This window comes from Limanda limanda, chromosome 14 (assembly GCF_963576545.1).
Source record: "Limanda limanda chromosome 14, fLimLim1.1, whole genome shotgun sequence".
NCBI classification, from domain to species: Eukaryota; Metazoa; Chordata; class Actinopteri; order Pleuronectiformes; family Pleuronectidae; genus Limanda; species Limanda limanda.
The window spans coordinates 18620618-18646273 of record NC_083649.1 but is presented as its reverse complement, the minus strand read 5'-3'; the positions used below and the strand labels follow the sequence as shown (position 1 = coordinate 18646273).

Below are 25656 nucleotides of genomic sequence, written 5' to 3'. Positions count from 1 at the left end.
TTTTTTGTAAATGTCACGTTTGGACATAGACATATCCCATCTTATTTTAAAATAATAAAGAGAAAAGGAAAGTTACAAGAAAATTAATCTGGCATGTTTTCTCATATTTTGCAGTTATTCCAAAACTCAATCAGGAAATGAAAGATGTGGAGGTTTTAAAAACAATAAAAATAGATGTTTTTAAGTCAACTCTGATCAGAAGGCTATTCAATTAAGAAAACTCAAACTGTTTTTGAATTTAAATTTGTTTCTAACATAATAATATTATACTCTAATTAACAGTTAATTGAACATTTGAAAACCTTGCACATTTCATCAACTCCATTTAATGAATAATCTCATGGTCTATAACAATAAAGGAGATTTTTTTGTAATAATAATCCACTGCAAAAAAACGGTGATTATTTGTCCATGACTTTCCTCCAGCATGTCTGCTGCTGCATCCTGTGCATTCTTGGATGTGCACTGTTCATTATTGATAAAGTCTCTCTCTCCTGGTCCGCAGAGCCCACAGCACTGTGGCTCGTTGGCTGCACCGGGAGGAAAAGTGGAACAGGCAACATGAGGATTTGGAGAGTTGCTCAAATGTGAAGTGACAGGTTGGAGAGCCCCCTCGGCTCTTTGTGGGACGCCAGTAAGGCGGCGCCAAATCCGCCTCAATTAACACGCCCCTGCGCTGTCACCTCATCGAACACACGTACAGGCCTATATATATTTAAATGTGTTGTTTATATTTACTACACAGTTTCAAATGACGTCAGTTTCTGTAAATGGAAGTGGAATCAGACAATTTTTTAGGACAGGAAAATCGATTATCCAATAACATTTTGGTGAAATTAGGTGGTAAATTATGATCATATAGGATTATCACCCCTATTATAATGATAATAATAATTTTAATGATAATAATAATAATAGTAACAATACTAATAATAACAGAAAATTGAAAATGTAATAAAAAGAGAGGCTAAAAAGATTAAATCTAGATTGTTGCCTGTGTTGAAAACAAAAAAAACGTGAATTAAATACTTATAATTATAATATCAATATTTATACTGTTGTGGTACAGTGATGGCTAATAATTAATTGTATTGGAAGCCTATGTATTATATCCATAACGTTTTGGTACAGTGGCAATTAATATGTGTATTGTAAGCTATATAAAACGTTATAAATAAACGAAATTACTTCAGATATATGTGTTAGGGGTCTCAAAGACAGCAGGGCATGGTGTTGGTTTCACCTTGGCCCTGGGAGCGTCAGGTGCGTGTGGCTGTGTGTATGCCATCCTGGTATATTGTGGTCCTGCAGACTTGTGGTTTTGAGTATTTGGTTGGTGCGGGTCCGTCTGTGCAGAATCAGTCTCCAAAACTCACAGATGCAGTCACTTAACCTTACAGATGTAGAAAAGACGATCAAGGTATAACTATAGATGTGGCCCCCGCCTATTAGAGCTCATGTTGTAGCCTGGAGACATACTGGGAGCTTCTTGTGGGTCCGAACGTCAACATGTTGACAAGTGTCGCAGGGTGGTCACCAGTTCACTCATTCCTGCTGTGCTATTAGACTATTTGCGCGCCCTGTCCCCATCTAATCCTCAAATCCCTCTGTCGCCCTCTAGCCTGCGCGCGGCCAGCCACGCAATTGAAAAAAGAGAGGAAAGAGCTGATGAGGGAAACTTTGTTGCTTCAGTGCGTGTCCGTGCATGTGGCGGGATGGACAGAAGTGTGACAGAGTAAACCCCCATCCCGTCTCCTCTCTCTGTGCGCGCCCTCCCTGCAGTTTGGCACATGGTTCCAAAGTGCGCATCCCTCTCCTCGGTTGTGCCATGATGTGGATTATTCTTGCTTTTGCTCCAGTTTCTCTCCGCTCATGACATCTTCATGCAAAACTCAGAAACTCCTCAAGCACTCTGGATTGAGACGCGTGCTGAGACCCTGACCATGACCAGCTGTCTGATCGGATGCCCTGATGAGAGATCCAGTTGACAACCAGCGGCTGCAATGGCGTACCATCCTTTCCCAGCTCGTCGACCCGGTGCCTTGCCCCTGTCAGCCTTCCTGTCCGCCGCCCAGCCCTCCTTCTTCACCGCGCTGGCTTTCCCGGACGCGTCCTCTCTCACGGAGCCCGTCCCGGAGCAGGCTGCCTCCGAGGCGGGGCTGCGCGCGGCTCTGCGCCGCCAGCATCCGAGCCTCCACCCGCGGTCCACCACGAGCCTGCAGCCAGAGGCGGCGGCGCTGGAGGATGACCCGAGCGTCACTCTGGATTCCAAGTGTCTGTGGAATGAGTTTCACGAAATGGGAACAGAGATGGTCATCACGAAGTCTGGAAGGTAGGCTCAGCAAACCCCTGTTCTTTCAATCCAGAGAAAGTGCCACAGTGGGAACTTGAAGTTAGATCATTTTATTTCTGCCTTCAAAAGTGCCATCACCACTGGGGCTGCTCGATAAATGATAAACCAATGATTATCCCAATATAGATTTCATCAATAACAATACAGCAAAGGTTCAATTATCCTATTGTATATTCATTTAAAAGGGACAATGCACATTAATTGACATGCACACTCAAGTTCAGCATTTAAATCATATCAATAACAAATAGACATTTCTATAAAACCACAGTGCATATACATAAAATGTGCCCTGTAAAAAAAATTCCTAAAAATATATAGGAAGAGAAAAGTTATATTACAATGTTAAATTGTCCTTTGATCCGGCCTCTTAAATCCTCCACTTTCCTCCAATAGGATTTATGATAAATCCCAAATTACACAAAGTCTGAATTATTTCCATCAGTTTCATGGTTGTTTCTCTGCCACAGGAGGATGTTCCCGCCTTTCAAAGTGAGGGTGCAGGGGCTCGATGAAGCAGCCAAGTACATCCTGTTGATGGACCTCGTCGCCGTCGACGACTGCCGCTATAAGTTCCACAACTCTCGCTGGACGGTGGCCGGGAAGGCCGACCCGGAGATGCCAAAGCGCATGTACATCCACCCAGACAGCCCGTCCAAAGGGGAGCAGTGGATGAGCAAGCCTGTCGCTTTCCATAAACTCAAACTCACCAATAATATATCGGATAAGCACGGATTTGTAAGTTGCATGGCCTACTAATTGACATTTCAACTGCTGTGGCTTGTGGGACTTTTATTCTAGTAGAACTCTCAATGTTGATCAGCTTGTTCCCCTATTTTTTCCAACATTATATCACGAACCTATACAAATTTTGATCATGTTTCTTGTGTCTTTGTCTTTCCAGACAATTTTGAACTCGATGCATAAATATCAGCTCAGGTTTCACATCGTCAGGGCCAACGACATAATGAAGCTTCCCTACAGCACCTTCCGGACTTATGCATTCCCTGAGACGGAGTTCATCGCTGTCACTGCCTATCAGAATGAAAAGGTAAACCCCCGCCCTCCCCCATGTCCTCCCCACCATCCTCTCTCCCCACTTGCCCTTTCACACGCAAACCCACACCCGGTCACAGTTGACCGGATCTATTGTTGCACGCAGTTGGAACAAACGAGTCAAACGTCATTTGGAGCACATTGGGGAAAATGGGCCTTCACTGGCTTCACATATGTGGATGCTAGTGCTTCACTCAATCTGTCAGCTTGTTTTTGCAATGACTAACTTTCAGCCTCTTCTTTTTCTCTATGAGATAACGCAGCTGAAAATCGACCATAACCCCTTTGCCAAAGGGTTCCGGGCCACCGGGAATGGGAAGCGAGAAAAGAGGTGATTGCTTTGCCGCCACAAAGCACATACAGCTCCTGTATATGAGGCCGTATTTAAAATAGATGTGTGCTCCCCAGAAATAATCAGCTGAACGTGTCTTTGATGCACGAGAGCCGAAGCAAAGCGCACCGAGACAGTGCAGAGTCCGAGGACTCGTGTGAGCTGCCCTGTAGCAGTGATCCCTTCTGTTCCCCTCTGGAGCTGGTGAGCAGCCCCCTGATGTCCACCCCAACCTGCTTTGGTGGGTGAACCTACAGTATTTAATCCCATTATTAAGCCTGAATAACAGCATGTCTGTGATCCCAAATGATATGATACATTTAAAATGACACAGTAATATTTTGTTTCACAAACAACTGACATGGCGTTTGCGTCCATCAAACCTGTCACCACTGTGACCTAATGTTAAACGAACTTAAGCAGGACAGTGCTGCTTTTTAACTGAAAAGATATACATATTTTAAATGAAGCATGTTATTTCCCTGCAGATGAGAACAACACTGGTGGTGATTCAGATATTGAGCTCCAGCACGAGGACACTGCAGAAGCCAGCTGCTCCCGGGATGAACCTACTCCTACTCTGAGTCAGAGAGGCGAGGAGCTACTGCGGAACAGGTCGGCTCTCAGCAAGAGTAACGACAATCAGGACGCAACAAAAGAAAGAGCAGCGTTTACACCCTCAGATGAGATGTACTGCGGGGAGATGGACTCTTCAAAGAATCACCTGAGTGATACCGAAGACGGGGTCGTGCCTGTGAGTCCGTCGTCATCCCTCAGCGACGGACACCTTCAGACTTTGGATTTTGCAGGTGCACACGGCCAACAGTTTCTTAAGCTTGGGGCACCCTTGTTGTTTCATCCGGGACAGTTGTCAGGGAAACCGGAGAGTTTCCCCACTGCGGGAATGGGACATCTTTTTTCCTCTTTGTCTGGACTAAATGAACTAGAAAACGGAGGCCTGCCTCCTCAGAGCATCACCTCTACATCTCCCTTCATGTACCACCTGTCACAGCACATGCTGGCATCTCAGGTACGATTCTGCACTCTAACAATTCACATAGAGAAATAGATCCCATACGTTTGTTTGCTCCCTATGGGATGAGTGCACCTATTTATGAAAAGCACTTTCTCCTCGTACATTGTACTGAACAGAAGAAACCATGTCGTCATCAACCGGGATCATCTTCAGATCTTTTTGTTTTTATTCAGACTTTAGAGATGAAATAATTTTGTGGAATCAGAAAAATTGTCAACTAGAATAACCTAAAAAAAAAGCTTGGAAAATAAATTCAGTAGAGAAATAAATGATCGAATAGTTGTTGAAGAAGTTACTTTTTACAAAAACGTAATGAGCAAAGCCGCGAGTGCCTGCTAGCGTGAACGTGCAGTGGCTATAGGTTATACTACAGGCACTTTAGGCAACTCCTGTAACGAATTTAGTTTGGGCAGAAGGCTCACCGGAGACCAGCTTGATTCCTGGTTTGTTGGTGTGTTACACGTCACCAAAGGTTTAACTTTATTCTTTCACACAGGGACTCTCACTGTCACCGTTTGGAGGATTGCTGTCGTACCCGTACCACTACATGGCAGCCCCGGCAGTGATCAACCCGGCTCTGCCCAATTCTGCCAGAAACCACTGTTTCCGCAGCTCCCGGTCGCCTTGGTTGCGTTTCAGCCCCTATCACATCCCGACATCTGCCACTTCAAGCCAAAGCCTGTTCACGGACAGATCATCTGGGGGCTCGAACTCATTGTCGGAGCTGTCCAAGTCAAACAGCAGACAGTCAGGTCAACTGTGCAGCAATCACAGCCACAAACCCACGGCTAAGCAGAGGACTCCTGCACATAAAACCCCTGTTAAGGGTTCAATGGATGAACTGCAGAACGTATATAATCTGGTTATTGATAAACCACATACTCCCTAAAAAAGTATTTATCACTTGTTTTTCATTTTACACGTGATGGACTTCAATAAAGATTTCACTGACAAAAACACAGAGAATAGTTTATGACGTTGCACATAATAATGACCTGGATGTGTTGCTGCTTTATACTTTATAACATCTTATTATATACTAGACAAAACTTACTTGAGCTACAATGAAAACCACGATTTTGACTTTGTTAACACATCCACATTTTGTATAGAATATATACCACATATCACATTTTATGAGTAAAATGAGCATTCAACACCACACCTGAGTATTTCCACATTGACAGCCTCAGAAGAAGGTTTTGGACATTAGGGTTTCATGTGTCTTCTTGATCTTCGGAGTTGGTTTCAAATTTCAACCTGTACAATTTACATGAATTTACATGAAAACCTATGACCTCTGTATACAGACTGCTTCTCCGTGTGTCCACTCATCAGTTGTCCGATTGTCTTTGTGCTCATTGCCAAGCTTCCAAGTCTTCCTGCTTCTGACTGTTTACCGCCCTTTTGGCACTGTTGCCTGCTTTGTTTGCCTTATTTTAACAGTAAAGACTTTGTCTGCCATCACTGACTCTGTTGTGCTTTAGAGTCTTGAATTTTTGGAGTTACGTGATAAATTGATCCCACCTAGATCAATCAGTTATGGGAAGTTAAAAGAGCTGTTAAAAAATGAAAGATGCATATTGGAAATTATTTTGGCAAAGTAAACTATAAAAGAACAATAATGTGCTTTAAGAATTATTCAAATTGTTTTCTTCTGTACGATTTTCAGATTCTGTTTGAAACATGACTGACCAAGCCTTTTGAGAGCGAACAATGACAATGATCACAGTCCAACCTGCCAATTTCAAAGCAGGTTTTTTTTTTTTTTTACGAGCACTAATATTATCTTCAATAAAGGTCATCTTGCGGACAAGTTATCTGGCTAAAGCATGTTTGTGTGTCACAATTTTAGAAGACACTCATCACATGTAATGTAATTGTCTTCAAACACATATGTCTATAGTGTTGTTAAAGTTAAAATGTGGTTGTCTGTTGTCAGAAACTTTCTTTCTGCTGCCTCATGACCACAAAATACTAATATTGTTGCATAATTTGGCTCCAAAAACACTTTTGATTGATTCTCCACACAAGCGAACTCAACCAACATTGCATTGTTCTGAGACTCCGGATTGTAATCACCTGCTATAAGAGCCTGGAGCAAAATAAAGGTAAATCCTTAATAACACTGAACACAGAAATAAAACTCTTACTTATCAAAGGTTGCTCCTAAATGTTTTATTTAACAGACAATTAATTTTCAATTAAATCTATATATTCTGCCCTTTATTTTCTATGTTGATTTTGCTTTTAGATGTCCAGTGCTTTGCCCCTTTGAACACATTAGTCACTCCCAGCATAGAAGAAAAGACAAATATGAAGCTTATGATCATTGTTCTGATGTTATCATTTTGATACTATAATACAGCAGTAATTAAAGAATCCTGTAACTATATTCAGAGAGACACACAAACAGGTGATGCACAATTATATTTGACTGATTGCTATGATATATGGTTTAGCTAATTTACATTGCTTACAATTTATACATGCCTTACAAAATATATATATATATAAACATATACACTATGTATATGAGAGAGAGAGAGAGTTTGGACTGGGATGTGGATGAAGGGTAGGCATTAGGAACGGATGAGTGGGGAGTGGGAGAGGTAAGAAGCGGGAGAGGGGAAAGGGATGGAGGTTGAAGGGGAAAGACAAACCTCCAGAGTTTCAGGAGAGTCCTCCGAAACATAGCAAACAGAGCCTCGTTTGCTTGTTTCAGAGACTCTCGGCTGGTCTCCTCTGTTTGAGCCTCCTGGTGCAGGCTGGCCTCCAGGTTTTCATACCTGAATCTCCACTTAGCCTCACACGTCTGCAGCTCCTTGTCTTTGACAGCCAGCATCACCAGACTATAGGTGTGGGCCTTTGAGGCTCCACTTTTTCTTCATTTTGTTAATGATCTTTTGCTTGTCTTTAAGCTCAGCCTTAAGCTGACTCCGCTCTACAGCTGCTGGACCTTCTCATCCAGATCCCTGTTGGCCTCTTTCAGAGAGTTGATCTCTACGAGGCGTTAAACAGAACCTTCCGGAGCCCCTCCACTGTGTTCTGCCAACCCAGTTGGTCCTGCTGCTGGAAATGAGCTGGGCCAAATGAAGAAGTGCTGAAAAGCAGAGGTCCACAACTCTGAAAAATATGCAAATATATGTAATACAATGAGACAGCGTCTAGCTGATTTGAGTTTATTTACCCATTAAACAGGTAACCTTAGCCATCATCGTAACAATAGCCTCCCCCGCCCCTGAGAAATTTGGCAGGAGCCGCCACTGGTTTCCAGTTGTTCGTCAGATTGAAGTCCACTCAGAAAAATTAGCAGTTTGATTCTTTTACCTCTGCTCATTCCATCTAGTGATGTAGCTCCACTTATCCATTTGTTACAGAATAGTTCCAACAAATCTTTGTATCATTTGTGAACAAGCGAACAACTTACAATTGACATTGTTACACAAAAGATACTGTGAAATCTTCAAGGTTTTCAAAACAGATGGTTGCCTAATGTCGTGATTTTTACACTTATCATCAGCAAACATTTCAAATTAATATGAAAACTAACTGATGACAAGGTTCTTTATTGTTACTATTATTTTATTATTGTCATAATTCATATATAAATAAAATCAATTGAAACATTGGTGGTCTTCTGTTGACTTTTGCAACCAAACAACATATAGTTTCCATCAACTTAAGAGTGAATGACCTACACATCCCATAAACCATTGCAAATGATCTCTTTCCAATGACTTTCAGCAAGCAATTTCTTGTTATAAGCTCACAGGCCAAGTGAATAAAACATGAAAGATGATGTCAGATTCTATAAATTCAAAGGTGAATTATTCACCGGAGTACGGCACCACTGATGGTAGAACACCATGTCAGGGCTTGAATACCAGTTCATTATTAATGTGAAGTTATGTAGCTCATATGGGATGATGTCCAGTGTGTAAGGAGAGTTCACAGGTTGTTAGCACAAACAATATCCACGTGAAATATTTAAAAACTGTCATTTGATCACTGCTAAAACACACAAAGCAGAACAATGCCTGGAAGTTAAATATATATGTTTTACTTGTATACGTTTATAATGCAATATCAACCCATACAAAACTAGATGATCAGTTCTGGGAGAGTAAGTCGATAAACTTAATCTCCCCTTCTCCAATTGCATTCAGAGATGCCAACTAAAGGCCATTGAGGCCATCTAGTGGATCAGAAATACAACTACGCTGCATTTTTTAGCAGGGCTCACTCTCATTATTTCAAAGAGGCATTGTAAGTCGAAGATCAGGTTTCAGCACTGACTCTGACAGCCAAGAATATCGAGACGTCTCAGAAGAAGATTTTATCTTTCTGAGAAATACAAATCACAGCTTTCCACCTTTTACAGCTGCAGGTTTTCTCTGAATCTACTTTGTTATGTTAATTGTTGGTGATTTGAGAGAGACGTCTGCACAGAAGCATGGTTCTTCGTCTCATTAGTTATTATCTACACGACCTTGGCCTCAGCCTCAACTGATTTTGGTGCAATGTGTGGTTTACCCATGGCTGCGAAATAGTTGAGAAATAAAAACAAACAGATCGAAATTGTATGAACTTTTTTTTTTGCAATACATGGCACTTTTCAGGTCTTACGTCAAAAAGTGCTTGATTCTTGTCATAACCACACTATATATATACACGGTTCAGTAAATCTCAATGCGGTCGAATAGTTTATACATCGTGTGAGCAAATACGAGTTCACAACTTCGAACAGTACACTGTGAAAACACACCCCTGACACACCGTATCAAACCCGCCCACAGATGTTCTAGGAATCTCATTGGCTCTCTAAGGAAACCCTCATAGATCTATGATAAACTAGATCGAGAGAAAGAGATGCTTCCACGGAAGCATCAAAATCTTCTCGTAGGGTCTTCTCTGCCATTAAAATTGCGAGAAACTGTGTGGACCACTTTAGAGGTAGAGCTAGAGAAATAATAATAGTAGAGCTAGAGAAATAATAATAACAATAAAACTAACCACAGATATTTCAGCACCTGCAGAGCATTTGAGTAATTTGCGAATATCTGCAATTTTATTTAAATATGACATTATGTTATATAAAATTGATTAAAACGTGACCTTTGTATTGTTTACTTTGACAGGAAAGTTATCAAATTAAAAGCAACCAGAGTTAGCTAGCAGCTCATTTACATTAACTTCCAGGCAAACAGCATAATAATAATAATAACAATAATAATAGAGGAAATATAATGATTTAATAAAAAAATAATCACAACAACAATGATATATAGGATATACAGTACAAAGCGGCCATCAATGTGAACTTTACAGATTTACAGATTGTTATACAATACATAAACGTCCGATACATTTTATTGTAATCTAATCTAATCTAATCTAATCTAATCTAATCTAATCTAATCTAATCTAATCTAATCTAATCTAATCTAATCTAATATAATATAATATAATGTAGTATTATAGAAACTGGTGGTGTGCAGTCTCTTCCTGCGGCTGTGGTTCTGTAGCGGAAGCCGGGGGTCAGAGGTCGTTGTCCAGGAGTAACCCTCCGCGGCGTCACATCACCCCACTCTCTGCTGTTAGCGTCGGATGGAGCTGTGACGCCATCGGGATGTGACTCGTCTCCTCCTCGGCACTGGGATCGGAGATGTCCGACGGACCCAGTTAATTCTTCAGACACCTTTGGACTCCACTGTGTCAGGATTACGTGTCGGTTGATCTCCACCGGTGAGTTGTTGGTCCCGGCATGTGCCACCTGTGTGTTTGTGGTTCTACCGGTACAGTACACACCAGCACCGGCAGTGGTGCTGTCCGGTAGCGGGACTCTACCGGCGCCGGTACCGTGGCTTCATAATTGTATTAGCAACTTGCCCGGAAAGCTAGCTAACACCTGCGTTATTAGCATCCGCGCCACGGCTAAGCTAGCCCGGGTTTGACAGGTAGCCTCAGCTCGCTGTACCTGTAGCTCTACTCCACATTCCTCCGCCTCTGTCGGTGCTGGAAGGCGGTTGACGACGGAAGTTGGTCCCCGTTAACTGTAGTCACCGGTTTGGCATGTCGCCCTGGGTCGTGTTCTCCGTGGCCGCGGTGCTCGGCTTGTTTTTCTGGTCCCGCAAGCGGCTGCCTGCAGGTAAGGTGTGCCCTGCACTGAGACTGACAGGTGGGAGGCTGCGGCTCGCTGCTATTTAACCATGTGTGGGACATCCCGTGTTATTCGACGGGGAACGTGGAGAGGTCCAACACGAGAGCAGGTGATGTTCGTGTCTTTCCTCTGTAACATGCTCACCGGGCTCGATCCCTGCAGCTCGCAATGTGTCTCTGTGCTTTTAGCTTCCACTCACTTCCACTTCAACTGTCGGGAGTTGTAAACATTGACAGATGTCGGTGCTTGTTTTTTCGTAGAGTGAAGATATTTGCTTTTTCATTCTCAAATTGGATTTGCTGCGTCAGGGGTTGTACGCATTTAACAGCAGCATAACCAGCATCATAACCAGATGCCAAAGTTTCAGTCTTCTTCAATTCTGATAAATATACGTGTTATATATCTTATATACAGAAAACCCTTCATCTTCTCTTGATGCATCAGAATAGGAAGACCCACACACTCATGCATCTATACTCGATACATTTTTGGCTGTGGTCTTGGACATGTTTTTTATGCAACAAAATCTAGTAATTTCTTACACATTTGTTGACTGTGCACAGCCTTTTTTCACTTTTACTGACTTCATTTTTTAGATTTTAGATTGTCTTGCCTTGTATGTGTGTTTTAAGAAACTTGATGGCCAAATTACCTTCAGGATCAAAAGTGTCTTTCTATCTAAAACATGTTTGGTTATCTTCAATATCAAGGACTCTGCACACAGTGTACTGATGTACCCAGCGCGGGTGCAAGGGTTGCAACGTCAGTGGCATTGTCGAGACACCTGAGTTTATGAACCCACTTTTGCAATATGGCAAACATCATCACACGCCAGCCCAGAGGGAGTCTCGCGTGTCACACTTTGCCCCACTGTCCGGACTCTGAATCTCCTCTATAACCCCCACCCCACTGCTCTTCTTCTTGCCAGTGATTGCAGCCTGTTCCTGTCGCCCTGCCATGGCACAGCAGAACAGCGCTGCCAAGAAGAATCCGGCTGTAGCGGCGCTGCACTCGCACTTCATCGTGGGGTCTGTGTCGGAGGAGAACTCGGAGGACGAAGTCCTAGGGAAGCTGGACATGCAGCCGGAGGAGAAGGAGGCGCGCTCGCTGTCGCCGTCGCCGTCCAGCTGCAGCTCGGACAGCACCTGTGATATGGGCTTCGACCACATTGATGGCCCCATTAACAATCTGAGGTGAGAATCCATCCCTGGTCAGTCCGCAGCACCTCTGGTCTCTGTGTTTATTTTTCCACACACTACCGTCAAACACATTTCTACTGAATACTGTATCATGTTAAGGAAGCTGCTCAAACATCTCATTTATTTGGGAAATATTACAGGTACTTCAGGGTTTACATTTTTCATGAGTCTCTGTTGCTATTCAATTATGTTTGAATTATTCAATTTTTTTGGTCATTATTAGACCGTTTTACATAATTATGGTTTACTTTTACATATCATGAAGACATAACCTTTGGCAGCCCATGATTACTTTATTCTTATTCTGTGGTTATCAAGTATGGACCTTTTCAAATACTATCTTGTTAGACCTGAAGTAAATCTGGATTTCTGTGCTCCTCCTTCAGTGTTCCTCTTTTTTTACTGCATGTGTGAAAAATGTGGTTTCACCAGCAGCACACTGCTAAAGGGCTTCTCTGTGCCTTGGATCTGCGAGGTCAGCTTGCAGTCCAGGCAGAAGTTTGAGGGATAGGTTGGAAAATCTTCACACACAGAAATTATTAGTCGAAAGGAGCTATTCAGCACGGACAGAGCTGCGTTCTTTACTCCTTCGTCCAGCCCCCAGGTCTTTCACTGGGCTTCTTGGACCTCTCCTTTTACCATAAAGTTACTTTTTTCTCAAAAGCATTGCACAGTGTTTGTCTCTCAACCTTTGAGATTAAAATAAAGTCATGCGGATGTAGGGAAAACGTAAAAAAAACAGTATTTTAAAATGTTTTCTAGTGTAGATTATATTATGCAACCAGTAATGTGCACAGTGTTGTTTTTGCCCACTGACGCACTTTATGTGATTTTCTGATAAGCTTACTTTTGTTTGCATTTTCTTAGCACTATGGAAACATCTGGATCCCCTATAGAGTCCAGACAGTTTCTATTTCCAGTCTGGTTTTGAGTGGTTAGTTTTACATGGACAGAGAGGATGAAAGCCAAGGAGGGGGTTTCAACACAAAGATATATGGATTCCAGACTTAAAACTGGAAATACTGGATGGGAAATGCTCCCACCCCCCCATCATCTCGTCAGGCATAGGCCAGAACAAACTGTCTACGCTTTCACAGCTGGATTGAAATCGGAGCCCTCCCTTCACTAGGAGCTCATTTGTCTCATGCGGGTAACCCCAAACAGTGATGCAATAATGCCGAATCAGGCCATAGAATCCAGCCAGCCAAACGAGCCCAGGCGCTGACACACCCTCCAGTCAAAAGTCATAGTCCTCCCCCTGTGTTACCCACTCCCCCATGGGTATCTCTGGGGTGGAGCTTGATTTAAAGCACATGCTCCAGCCTGAAAGCACGTTCGAGGAGTTGTGGACAGATTGTTCTTTCAGTTGTTCTTGTAGGAGAACGATGACAAACTGTTTTATCCTGAAATAAATCACACTTTTCATGGTTTAACACTTCATCATTCCTTCATAATTCATTTTCAGGCTTTTTTTCTATTTCTGCTGTAATCGCCAATCAGCCACAAAGTTCAAGATAAGAGACAGTAGTCAAATCTTCTGCTCTTAAAACCAGTTTATAGTCTGAAATCGATATGAGTTGATATCAGTGTCTTGTTATCTATGGGTTGTAAAATGCATAATAACAAAGCTGCTGCTCAAATACTCGAGACGGGTTTTTCACTCTTAAAAAGCACGAGTTTTTTCCTTATCATTAGCATAGTTACCCCCACCCTGTTCTTTCTAAAGCTGGAGGTTTTATTAAGTTTATCTTCTGTATTTAAATACACAGACCAAGCATGTCAGGGCTGCACCTGGTGAAGCAAGGCAGAGACCGCCGGCGTATTGATCTGCAGAGGGACTTCACCGTGGCTTCCCCCGCGGAATTTGTCACCCGATTTGGTGGCAACAAGGTCATCGAGAAGGTAATTATCTGTACATACCAGACTGGAAGACGTGCTAAAAGTGCTAAGCCAGTTGTGCCACATTCAAGCTGACAATGAGTCAAAAACAAAACCCATGAAATGTTATGACTATTACACTGTACAATCATTATATATAGACACAGTGATATCTCGCTGTTGCCTTGAGCACCTACAAGCAAAATTCCTACTAAATTACTAGTCCAGTCTCATTATTTTCTCTAATTTAAAATGTACCCTCAGCTTTTTCTGCCACCACATTCAAAAGACACGGTGGTTTAATTTTCATAAAATGACAAGAAGCATTTCTGTGAACGTTTAATGCTCTATAACTGTTATGCTGTGAAACAATTAGACTGATTGATGGAGTATTTTGATTTCGCTTCCCTAGGTCCTTATCGCTAACAATGGTATCGCAGCAGTCAAATGCATGCGCTCCATCCGCCGCTGGGCCTACGAGATGTTTCGCAATGAGAGGGCGATCCGCTTTGTTGTCATGGTGACCCCAGAGGACCTGAAGGCCAATGCAGGTGAGATTCAACATGATTTTTTTCAAACATGTAAAACACCTGAGTAGGCGTTACAGCTGTGGTACCAGAATCAGCCAAGGTCTCAGGTCTCAACTCTTTGCTAGTACATCCTAGCACTTCTGAGAAATGCAGGTTCTCTGTATCAATCATTGATTTTCATTAATGCCTCTTTATTAGGAATCTGTTTATACTTCAAGAATTGTGTAAACTACCTGGCAGTAAACTGGTTGTTCTAATGAACATTTATTTTAAAGTCTTTTTATAAATTCTTTTTTGTGTTTCTGTCTTCCATAGAGTACATCAAAATGGCAGATCATTACGTACCGGTGCCCGGAGGGACTAACAACAACAACTACGCCAATGTGGAGCTCATTCTGGACATTGCAAAACGCATACCTGTTCAGGCTGTGTGGGCTGGTTGGGGTCACGCATCAGAGAACCCCAAACTCCCAGAGCTGCTGCAAAAGAATGGCATCGCTTTCATGGGTTAGAGAACACTCCTACTTTTTTTTTTGCATGACTCCTAAGCTTTAAGTCATTTTATTTATTTAAATGCTTTATGTGGATTAATTTTTCGCTCCTTCCTCAGGTCCCCCAAGTCAGGCTATGTGGGCTTTAGGAGACAAGATTGCCTCCTCTATCGTCGCTCAGACGGCTGGCATTCCAACCCTGCCCTGGAGTGGAACAGGTAGGTCAAGGTTTGAGTGTTGTCTAAAAATAGTCTTCTGTTGACACTATTTAAAATAAGCTTGGATGAAAATAATGAGGTTTTTGTCTTGTTCTAAAAAAAACAATGCTCCATGCATCTCTCAAGATCCCAAATATGTATAGTGGGTGCACAGTTTTAGCAATTTTTTTGTAATTGTGAGGTGCTTCAAGTGAGATGAAGAGCTCATAAAAGATAGTTTCTAATATCGCACAATGTCATGGTGGACATGTAAGAACGTGTATGCTGATTGTGTTCCCTCTTTGTTACTTTCAGGCCTGACAGTAGAATGGACAGAGTCGGACCAGAAGAAGAAGACCATCAACGTTCCTCAAGACGTGTACGAGCTTGGCTGCATCGAGGATGTAGAGGATGGCCTGAAAGTGAGTCTAACCTAACTGACGTCTATTATACCAAATCAATGTATCATGCGCCTTATTATACAGTACAGTTTGGCATGTATGCTGACATTTTTTTTAAATTGCCAGGCTGCTGAGAAGGTCGGCTACCCTGTGATGGTGAAGGCCTCAGAAGGCGGTGGAGGAAAAGGAATCCGTAAAGTCAATAGTGCTGATGATTTCTCGAACCTCTTCAGACAGGTAAATGAAAACCCGCATTTGATGCAAAACATCATGCAAGACTTGACACATTGTATAGGCTGGAATCAGAGGGGGGGAAGTAAGAAGATTTTGTAAAGATACCTTTTGCATTTCTTAACATCATGGATTCACTGTCTCTTTGGGTCTTCAGGTCCAGGCAGAAGTCCCAGGATCGCCCATATTCGTCATGCAGCTAGCCAGGCATGCCCGCCACTTGGAGGTCCAGATCTTGGCGGATCAGTATGGCAACGCCATTTCGCTGTTTGGTAGAGACTGTTCTGTCCAGCGAAGACACCAGAAAATCATAGAGGAAGCTCCTGCTACCATCGCCCCTTCTGATGTGTTTGAGGATATGGAAAATGTAAAAATCCTTTAACATAACACATATATGCTATTGATGGAGCTCTAACACCAACACATTTAAACTTTGATATGAACAGACCTGTCCTCTCCCCTCAGTGTGCTGTGAAGCTGGCTAAGATGGTGGGTTACGTCAGTGCCGGTACAGTGGAGTACCTCTACAGCCAGGACGGCAGCTTCTACTTCCTGGAGCTCAACCCTCGTCTGCAAGTGGAACACCCCTGTACTGAGATGGTGGCTGATGTTAACTTGCCTTCCGCTCAACTGCAGGTCAGTCTCCAGCCAATTTCAGACATGGACTGCATGACATGAACATGGACATTCGGCAGAGTTTGCCTTTCACATATGAAGAAAGCAGCAGGAGAGTGTCCAGGTCAGATGTGTTCACATTAATAGGAAAATGTCGGGAAAATTGAGGCAAAGGGTGGCACTTGGCTAGAGCATGAAGGAGGCAGGACGTAATGTATGAATTCTGCTGTGGAAATCATGTGTTCTTTCTAATACTATGTTTCCAAAAGCTTTCAAACTATGTTGTCCCTCCAAATTGACATCCTTATGTCCATTTTCTACGTGTATGGTATCTCTTTCTCATCCAGTTGTATTATTCCAGTTTTGCACCTGTCATGTGATAGAAACATCATCAACGTAGCTGAAGCTGGGAATTTTACGAGGGAGCTTGCAGGAGAATTTCCGGAAAAACCTAATGACATTTGCCCTCTCTCATACAGCCCCTCTGGGAAATTTCAGGAAAAGGTCCAGACTAGTGTGTTACACTACACATCGTGCTTTTGAGTCTGTGGCAGACAGAGTTAGCATGCTTCACCGCCCTCACTGCTCTGCACTAGACCGGTCCCATGTCGCCAGGCAACCGGCTGCAAAAGAGGGAGGCAACGTGCAGAACTCGTGTAGTGGGATCCAGTAGTTGTAGCAGCAGCGTGTCATGTGGCCTGGTCTGCAGTGTTTAGGATTGTGTGTAAATAGGTCAATGGCAGTGAGGCCGAAGGGCAGTGTTGCTGAGAATGCAGTGTAGTCAAGCTGATTGGATGTTACAGTAGGAGTGTCACCCACTCACACACTGCTGTCTTTTAACAGGAAACAATGGGACTTGGTCTGTCTGCAAGATGTTTCTTATCAGTTGTCTAGAAAACTTAAAAACATGCTGTCAACAATTTGAAAAGCATGCCAGACAGAATCTCTGTTCGTTCAGGGCCTGTGAGCCTGTGTTCTGTATGAGTTTAAACTTTTTTTGATCCCACTTTCTCCTGTCAGATTGCCATGGGTATTCCTCTTCACCGGATCAAAGACATCAGGATGCTTTATGGGGTCCAGCCCTGGGGAGACAGCCTCATTGACTTTGAGGGTCTATCCAATGCCCCCTCCCCACGGGGCCATGTCATTGCAGCACGTATCACTAGTGAAAACCCTGACGAGGTATGAATAAAATACCTTGTAGCTAAACGCCATGGTTTCTTCTGGTGATTTTCCTTTCCTTTTTATTTTGTCACTTTTACTCTTAATAGTTCTGTTTTACCCAATATGAAAGTCCATTGCTATTAAATTGTTATTACATCAGAGTGTGGTGTCCATGTCTGATCGCAGGGTTTCAAGCCGAGCTCTGGAACGGTGCAAGAGCTGAATTTCCGCAGCAATAAGAACGTGTGGGGCTACTTCAGTGTCGCGGCTGCCGGGGGTCTGCACGAGTTTGCCGACTCCCAGTTTGGACACTGCTTCTCCTGGGGGGAGAATCGTGAAGAAGCCATCTCGTGAGTACACGTGTGTCAGAGAGCCAACCATTTATTTGTAATGGGATTCTTTTTCATTGCAGTTCTGAAATTAGGCGTTTTTATATTTTGTCTAATTTGGTTATGTCTTAATTATTTTCAAGCAATATGGTGGTGGCTCTGAAGGAGTTGTCGATCAGAGGCGACTTCAGGACCACAGTGGAATACCTCATTAAGCTTCTGGAGACAGAAAGCTTCCAGCACAACACCATTGACACTGGCTGGCTGGATAGGCTCATCTCAGAGAAGATGCAGGTATGACGACATGTTCCAGCTCTGGCCACTGGATGTGAGAAAACTATAAAAACAAAAGCTCATGTTTGAAAACACTCTTCCATATTATTATGTCAGTGCAAGGATAATTTCTAAGACCTTGTGTCTTATCCTTCTGTGACCATGACATTGGAATTTAAGATTAAATGTTTAATAATTTCCTGGCTGAGAAGTAAAGTGAAAGTTTTGTGCAGGCGGAGCGCCCTGATACCATGCTGGGAATCGTGAGTGGAGCTCTTCATGTGGCAGATGTAAATCTGAGGAACAGTGTGTCCAATTTCCTGCACTCTCTGGAAAGGTAATGCCCATGGCATGTCACAGTCATCAGTGTGCAGCAGAAATTTGAGTTGTTTGAATATAAAATATATGACACTACTCTGATCAGGGGCCAGGTGCTGCCAGCACACACACTGCTCAATACTGTGGATGTGGAGCTGATATATGAAGGCGTGAAGTATGTCCTGACAGTGACACGTCAGTCTCCCAACTCCTACGTGGTCATCATGAACTCCACTTCAGCTGAGGTTGACGTCCATCGACTCAGTGATGGAGGTCTTTTGCTGTCGTATGATGGCAGCAGCTACACTACCTACATGAAGGAGGAGGTTGACAGGTAAGACAAAGAAAATTGTCACAATAACATTTCTATTACTAATTAAGTTTAGAATGAAAAATTAATTATTGGCAAAATCCTTTTTTTATCGATAGGTATCGCATCACAATTGGGAATAAGACTTGCGTTTTTGAAAAGGAGAACGATCCTTCGCTGCTGCGTTCTCCATCAGCAGGAAAAATAATTTCCTACTCAGTTGAGGACGGCGGACACGTTTTCTCTGGCCAGTGCTACGTTGAGATAGAGGTACAGGACAGCATGTTCCCATTCATGTGTCTGTTGACCACAAGAAATAGAAGGTTTAAAAGATGGTTTAGATGTAAACGCTGATGCTTTTAAATTCCAGGTGATGAAGATGGTGATGACCCTCACAGCTGCAGAGTCTGGGTGTATCCACTACGTGAAAAGAGGCGGAGCAGCACTGGAGCCCGGCTGTGTCATTGCCAAGCTGCAGCTGGATGACCCGAGCAGAGTGCAACAGGTACTTAACTTAGTTTGACAACTGGGATTCTCCATAAAGCAGCTGCCAAGTCAACTGTGTTGTGCATTATGTCTTGTTTAGTTCAGAAGTACAGTTTCCATGTCAAGTTATGACACTGTGTAGCCTTCTGATCCCACTGAAAAGTAACTGTCTGAATGACAGAGGTTTGCATTTTCACTTATTCTATGAGCCTTGAATTTTTGTTTTTTGGGTGAGAATTTTTGTTTATGACTTAATGAAGTCAAAACATCAACAAGGCAGGAACTAGAGGCGGCCAAGAAAGACGAGGGCTCTGTAACCTGAAGAGAAATGCAGACCTAACAGTGTAAAAGGAGCCCACTACTGGTATGTTTCCACTATTGATGAGGTAACTGCCGTTTGAGGAATACAGTATAAACAACTTTCTTTGTACTCCTTGTAAAGCAAGGAGTCCTTAATTAGAATTTAAGGCCTTAAAAGTCTTTAGTATATTAAAATCTTTTATAGTCATGTAAACATTTAGGTAGGTGATAATTATCTTAAAGTCCATTTAATGATACTTCCATTGGACTTATCGTACAACAGTATTATGACTGAAAACAAGAACAACATGGACCTGATAACTTAGTTTACAAACATCCCGTTTGGGATTTATCTGAGTACACTTGGCTTGGCCCTTGCAAACACTATGGGAAACTCCTGCTGAGTGTTATTCTCTACAAGTTTTCCTAAACTTATCTTCAGTTATGGGCGAGTGTAGACTCAGATATTCCTTCATACTTGACATAGATCTAATATTTTTAATGTTCTTAAAAAAGACTTGAATTTAACTTATTGCAACCTGCAAAAACCATGTAGAGATTCACAAATCACATCTTGTCTCATTATTCAGGTTAATATCAGTAAGGGGTTATAGCTTTTCTCTTTAACAGTATGTCCACCACAAGTACTATACCACTCAACTTGCACTGCCTGTATGTGTAACAGTTTTGCAAAGTACTGTATACATTTGTGTTGTATTTGTCTTGCAGGCAGAGCTGCACACAGGGGCCCTGCCTGCTATCCAGGCAGTAGCTCTGAGAGGGGAGAAGCTGCACAGAGTCTTCCACAACACACTTGATCACCTTGTCCACATCATGAATGGCTACTGTCTTCCTGAGCCTTTCTTCAGCATTAAGGTGAGAATTCATACACCCCCGAGAACACACCAGCATCAAGACTCCCAACCTCAAGCTGATTCCTAAATATACTATGTACCTCCTGTGTCTTTCCTAGTTGAAAGAATGGGTGGAAAGGCTGATGAAAACCATGCGTGATCCCTCTCTGCCGCTGCTGGAGCTTCAAGACATCATGACCAGTGTGTCGGGTCGCATCCCGCCTGCTGTGGAGAAGGCCATCAAAAAGGAGATGGCTCAGTATGCCAGCAACATCACCTCTGTGCTCTGCCAGTTCCCCAGCCAGCAGGTGACGCATAACACATGCACACACCATTCTAACATATGACCACTACCTTGTCTTCTGTAGTAAAAACACCTGTCAAGAAACTCACTTTTTTTTAATGCATGCAATGAGTAGTACTACTAGTTTCCATTGTAACCCTAGTTTAGAGATGTATACATATATTGTACATTTTTGATTCTGCCACATTAGACTTACAAAACAATAATGACAACTAGAGGTTTGTTTTAAAAAAGGTGGTATAGTTTTCCAGCAATTGCTTCCTTTCTTAGGCTTAATTAGTTTGATATCATGAATTCTCTCCTGTATTGTCCGGATTCACTTGGATTTTCCAGTCTGTTAGAAAATGTAATGTATCAACCTGCTTCACCCTTTGCGAAGATTCTTGTGCAAACAATAGATTTCAAAACATAAATCGTATTAAAAGGGTAAAAAGGATTTAAGTGCTTTCTCTATCTCTCCCACTCGCTCACACACATTCAGAGAAAGTGTTTAATATTTATTCAATTTAAATCTGCAATAAGAAATATGTCTTTCATTTGATTACACTGGATTTGATTTGCTATTGATTGGAAAACCCTAATAGATATTTAAGCATATTTTATGAATTTCATATTCCTGCCTGCTTTATGAAAAGCAAAAGCAGCCCAGTGCAATAATGTGAGTAGAAGTGAAAGGCTTCGTTCACACTTCACAACATTTAACTAGTTTTTCTCAACTATTTCACACCTTGTCAGAGTTTCATATTTTCTGTGGGGTCCCTGACAAATGCAGAGGATCATCTGTGCTCCGTGGATTACCTGCTTATTAGTCTTCACTGTTGTTGGGATAAAATGCTGATATGGTTTATCTCCTTTGTTTCCAGATTGCAAACATCCTAGACAGCCACGCTGCTACTCTTAACAAGAAGTCGGAGAGAGAGGTCTTCTTCATGAACACTCAAAGCATTGTTCAGCTGGTACAGAAGTGAGTACTGTAGTCAACACGTCAAAGTGATGAAAGGTTTCACACATTGATCATTGTAATCTGATGACCCTCAGTGACACTATAACACTGAGATGTACTGCTTTTTTTGATTTTTTTTTTGTTTTCGTAGTCATTGTATCTCCTGATCGGTGGATCTATGTTTTTGCAACATGCCTACTGAGGTCCTTGGTGCATTTTTTTTTGTCTGACTTATTTCCTCTCTCCAACAGGTATCGCAGTGGTATCCGAGGACACATGAAGGCGGTGGTGATGGACCTGCTCAGACAATACCTGAAAGTAGAGATCCAGTTTCAGAATGGTAAGGAACAAAAGCCACTCACTGACTTTATTTGTTTCAAGGTTTCATAGTGGGGACATGTTTGAACATGCAGGGGTAATGGGGTTTAATTTGTTGTGTAACACAAATTCATCAGAAGAAATGCATTTACTTGTTCTGTCCTTTTGGTGGCGCTCTGTCACAATAAACTCCTTCAGCATCTTCAGTTCAGTTCAATTCAATGCCTTTATTGACATTTCACAGTGTACAATTAAATGAAGTGTCCCAGTGGTACGGAAGGTTTCATACAGACAAGTAGACACAATTAAGTATAATATATATGAAAACAAACAATTAATAGAATTAAACATAGAGTATTAAAACGGATGAGAAAATGTGTTTTGTTATGTTGCACATTGTAACATTGCACATGAAAGTATTGCACATTTAGGATATTGTTGCACTTTGTAAAGCTTTCTAATGTCACTTGGATAAAATCTTTAAGTCGTTAAGAGTCTGGAAGGACCTGTAGCATTTTTTAGAGGGCAGTCTGTGATTGCACTTCAACTATACAGTTTTAACCAAATCTCTTGTGTGTTGTGCATTGGCTTGTTTACAGGACACTATGACAAATGTGTGTTTGCTCTGCGTGAGGAAAACAAAGGCGACATGGCCAATGTGCTTAACTACATCTTCTCCCATGCCCAAGTCACCAAGAAGAACCTGCTGGTTACAATGCTGATTGTGAGTGACAGTGATGGAATTTTAACTTAAGACTTTCCTTCTATAACTTTTATCAATTTAATGATGGTTACGAGGATGGTCAGCTATATTAACCATGCTGATATATATGTTTGTATATGTTTAAGCATATGCATTAGCAACAATGTTATAGACCTATAGTACACTTGTTATTATTCAATTCCACTAGTTGCTGTTCAATAAAGCAAGTAATTGGTGAAAGCAATTTCTGAAAAACAATCATGTAAACTGTCCTTATAGGAAATGGGGATAATAGGAAAAATAATATTAATTTTTGGATGTTCCTTCTTATTATTCTTTTTCTTAAGTAGATGTGTTAGGAGAACATAACTAGTTTGATATTCCAATGTGCAGGACCAGCTGTGTGGCCGTGATCCCACACTGACAGATGAACTGATGGCCATCTTGACCGAACTCACCCAGCTCAGCAAGACAACCAATGCCAAGGTGGCGCTTCGTGCTCGGCAGGTCAGATGGTTGATCAATTTATTTAAACAAAAAGGGCTCAGTCCTCAACATTCAGAAACAACAAAAAAGTGCAATGCATATGTTAGTTTTACCCAGATGAAACTGCAAATCTCTTTTCTCTAACAGCAAATAGTAACATACAGCTGTAAATACATTAGTTGTGAATTCATTAATAAATGTTATTGGTATCGGCCGACATGCCAAGTCCAGGTATTGGAATTGGTATCAGTAAGGGAAACATGGAATTGAAATATCACTTCTTATAAATGGAAGTGCTCAAAGCCTCTGCTGAATGTAAATTAACCATGTAATATCTACTTTTCAACAACAGAAGTTTTTCTGCACAGATCATAGTGAGAATTTCACCACTAGATGTCACTGTTTACTCCCCTATGACAGTTATTTGTTAGGAAAAAAACTAAACGAGACCTTCGAAGATCTTTAAACATTTTAAAGATGGAGCTGAAACTGTAAAAAAAGAGACTCAAAAGTGATGCATATAATAATGTCATGTGTAACCTACGTTTGTATACCTAACGTGGAAGGTTATCTGCACCTTCCCCCTCTGCAGGTACTAATAGCTTCCCACCTTCCCTCTTATGAGCTACGACACAACCAGGTGGAGTCCATCTTCCTTTCTGCTATTGATATGTACGGACACCAATTCTGCATCGAGAACCTGCAGGTTGGTAAAAAAGGACTCGACAAGCAGTTGTGGCTTGATTTCATGTTTTGATAATAATAAGTGTTGAAGATACCTCTACATCAATTTTTGTCTCTAGAAACTGATCCTCTCAGAGACGTCCATCTTTGATGTTCTGCCAAACTTCTTCTACCACAGTAATCAGGTGGTCAGGATGGCTGCCCTGGAGGTGAGACCCATGATGATTTCACCCTACAAATCAATTAGCTTTTATGTAATTTAAAAAAATAATCACTTAGCAAATAGCTAACTAATATTTTCTGTGGTTTCCTCTCTGATAACTTCAGGTTTACGTGCGCAGAGCATACATCGCCTACGAGCTCAATAGCGTCCAGCATCGACAGCTGAGGGACAACACGTGTATCGTAGAGTTCCAGTTCATGCTGCCTACATCGCATCCTAACAGGTATCACAATCACAAAATGCCTGCAAAGCTCATGTCCTATGTCTCACCTCTCCTGCCCTCCTCCCCAAATGGCACTGTGGACAGGAATCAATGCTTGCAACAGGGATATATATAGAATTTGGCAGCACAGTTATTTGTTTCTTTAATTATATATATTAGTATATACTTGCAGCCATCCTCTGTTGTCATCATTTGGTGGTTCTCTGTCTTTATTTCTGAAGCAGAGTTCACACTACACGACTTTCAAAGTCGGCTGGTCGCTGTACGATTCACACTACATGACTTGTTGTCTTGTGATCGGAAGTCTTGCAGTCATTATGGGTTCACACTATTAGACTGACTGGCGACAGGGGATCACACATTACATGATCTCTTCACCAGGATAAACACCCGACTGGTCCCCAAACTATGTTTAAATATGAAAACACACACAGGAAGAGACACAGTGAATTTGACTGATCCTCTGTGTCATCCTGCTCACAGAAAGACACAACAAACATAAGACAGGTGAAACTGTGTAGTTTGAAAAGAGTGCATCTGGGTCTGCATTCTTCTTTCCGAGCCCAACCCAAAACCTTGCAGGCAATCTGTGTCTGAACCCAACCTGAGCCCAATGCAGTGCAATAACTTGGGCTGAGTTTGGGTTACCCTGTCCCTTAAACGTATCTGTATTGCTTATTTCCCCAATTATAGACAAGTGCAGTGTAAAAAGTCAGTGGGCACTTTACTACTACAAGAACTTTCCCCCTGCCCTGCTCTCTGATTGGCTGGAGTACTCGCCTACAGTGGTCAGATAGGAGTTTGTGGGGAGCCTCTCTAAAAGTGTCTTTGAAGAGTTCACAATGACTGCTAACTGGGCACCGATCAGGGGCTTTTTGTCGGCAACTGGCTGTGCTTAGAGGCTTGTTGTATCACTCCAACACAGAGAAATAATTCAGTCCACAATCTTTGTGTCCTCCATGCCATGGTGCCAAGCTTCCTCTGCCCCCTCTCCCAGCTCTGTCGTTGTTCATCGTTGTTCTCCATGTAAATGCTCCTCATGTGCAAAATAATGTATTTTTGCTAGACTGAAAGTGCGAGTGACATGAGCAACAAAGCTCTCAGCATCAAGAATCTCATGTCAGTTGCTCTTCCTTTGTAAGTCCTGGAAAAAAATTGTATATCCTTTCGTTATACTTGGGAATGGGAGAGAAACCAAAGACAAACTGTTGTACATGCCTAGCATGTTGCACTCACATCCTGCGTCCTACCACTGTG

At 42.1% G+C, this 25656-nt stretch overlaps 2 protein-coding genes across 11 annotated transcripts in view; both read left to right on the top strand.

Moving 5' to 3' along the window:
- Nucleotides 1-1997: 1997 nt before the first annotated feature.
- Nucleotides 1998-5665, top strand: LOC133018998 (T-box transcription factor TBX2b-like). Its single transcript, XM_061085338.1, has 7 exons — nucleotides 1998-2332; nucleotides 2824-3091; nucleotides 3258-3404; nucleotides 3664-3740; nucleotides 3818-3981; nucleotides 4229-4770; nucleotides 5273-5665. The coding sequence occupies exons 1-7, from the start codon at nucleotides 2004-2006 to the stop codon at nucleotides 5663-5665; spliced, it is 1920 nt and encodes a 639-aa protein (XP_060941321.1). The 5' UTR covers nucleotides 1998-2003.
- Nucleotides 5666-10386: 4721 nt separating this feature from the next.
- Nucleotides 10387-25656, top strand: part of acaca (acetyl-CoA carboxylase alpha) — a 34528-nt gene continuing 19258 nt past the window's right edge. For 6 of the 10 annotated variants that reach the window (XM_061086636.1, XM_061086635.1, XM_061086634.1 and 3 more), the window contains exons 1-26: nucleotides 10400-10524; nucleotides 11868-12132; nucleotides 13908-14040; nucleotides 14429-14567; nucleotides 14862-15053; nucleotides 15157-15255; nucleotides 15550-15656; nucleotides 15762-15872; nucleotides 16024-16233; nucleotides 16332-16502; nucleotides 17502-17663; nucleotides 17832-17995; nucleotides 18118-18268; nucleotides 18481-18584; nucleotides 18672-18899; nucleotides 18995-19145; nucleotides 19246-19380; nucleotides 20391-20537; nucleotides 20635-20823; nucleotides 21683-21783; nucleotides 22014-22102; nucleotides 22680-22804; nucleotides 23177-23290; nucleotides 23862-23975; nucleotides 24073-24162; nucleotides 24281-24399. In XM_061086636.1, the coding sequence (XP_060942619.1) occupies nucleotides 11897-12132; nucleotides 13908-14040; nucleotides 14429-14567; nucleotides 14862-15053; nucleotides 15157-15255; nucleotides 15550-15656; nucleotides 15762-15872; nucleotides 16024-16233; nucleotides 16332-16502; nucleotides 17502-17663; nucleotides 17832-17995; nucleotides 18118-18268; nucleotides 18481-18584; nucleotides 18672-18899; nucleotides 18995-19145; nucleotides 19246-19380; nucleotides 20391-20537; nucleotides 20635-20823; nucleotides 21683-21783; nucleotides 22014-22102; nucleotides 22680-22804; nucleotides 23177-23290; nucleotides 23862-23975; nucleotides 24073-24162; nucleotides 24281-24399 (3581 nt within the window). In that variant the 5' untranslated portion in view covers nucleotides 10400-10524; nucleotides 11868-11896. Of the gene's footprint in view, nucleotides 10525-11029; nucleotides 11049-11867; nucleotides 12133-13907; nucleotides 14041-14428; nucleotides 14568-14861; nucleotides 15054-15156; nucleotides 15256-15549; nucleotides 15657-15761; nucleotides 15873-16023; nucleotides 16234-16331; nucleotides 16503-17501; nucleotides 17664-17831; nucleotides 17996-18117; nucleotides 18269-18480; nucleotides 18585-18671; nucleotides 18900-18994; nucleotides 19146-19245; nucleotides 19381-20390; nucleotides 20538-20634; nucleotides 20824-21682; nucleotides 21784-22013; nucleotides 22103-22679; nucleotides 22805-23176; nucleotides 23291-23861; nucleotides 23976-24072; nucleotides 24163-24280; nucleotides 24400-25656 lie in introns of those variants that run through there. The other 4 variants (XM_061086631.1, XM_061086628.1, XM_061086637.1 and 1 more) reach the window with 3 other exon arrangements.

Coding starts and splice junctions, on each gene's coding strand:
- LOC133018998 (XM_061085338.1), top strand. CDS start 2,004: ATGGCGTACCATCCTTTCCCAGCTCGTCGACCCGGTGCCTTGCCCCTG. Junction 3,092..3,257: donor TATCGGATAAGCACGGATTT/GTAAGTTGCATG, acceptor TTGTCTTTCCAG/ACAATTTTGAACTCGATGCA. Junction 4,771..5,272: donor AGCACATGCTGGCATCTCAG/GTACGATTCTGC, acceptor TCTTTCACACAG/GGACTCTCACTGTCACCGTT.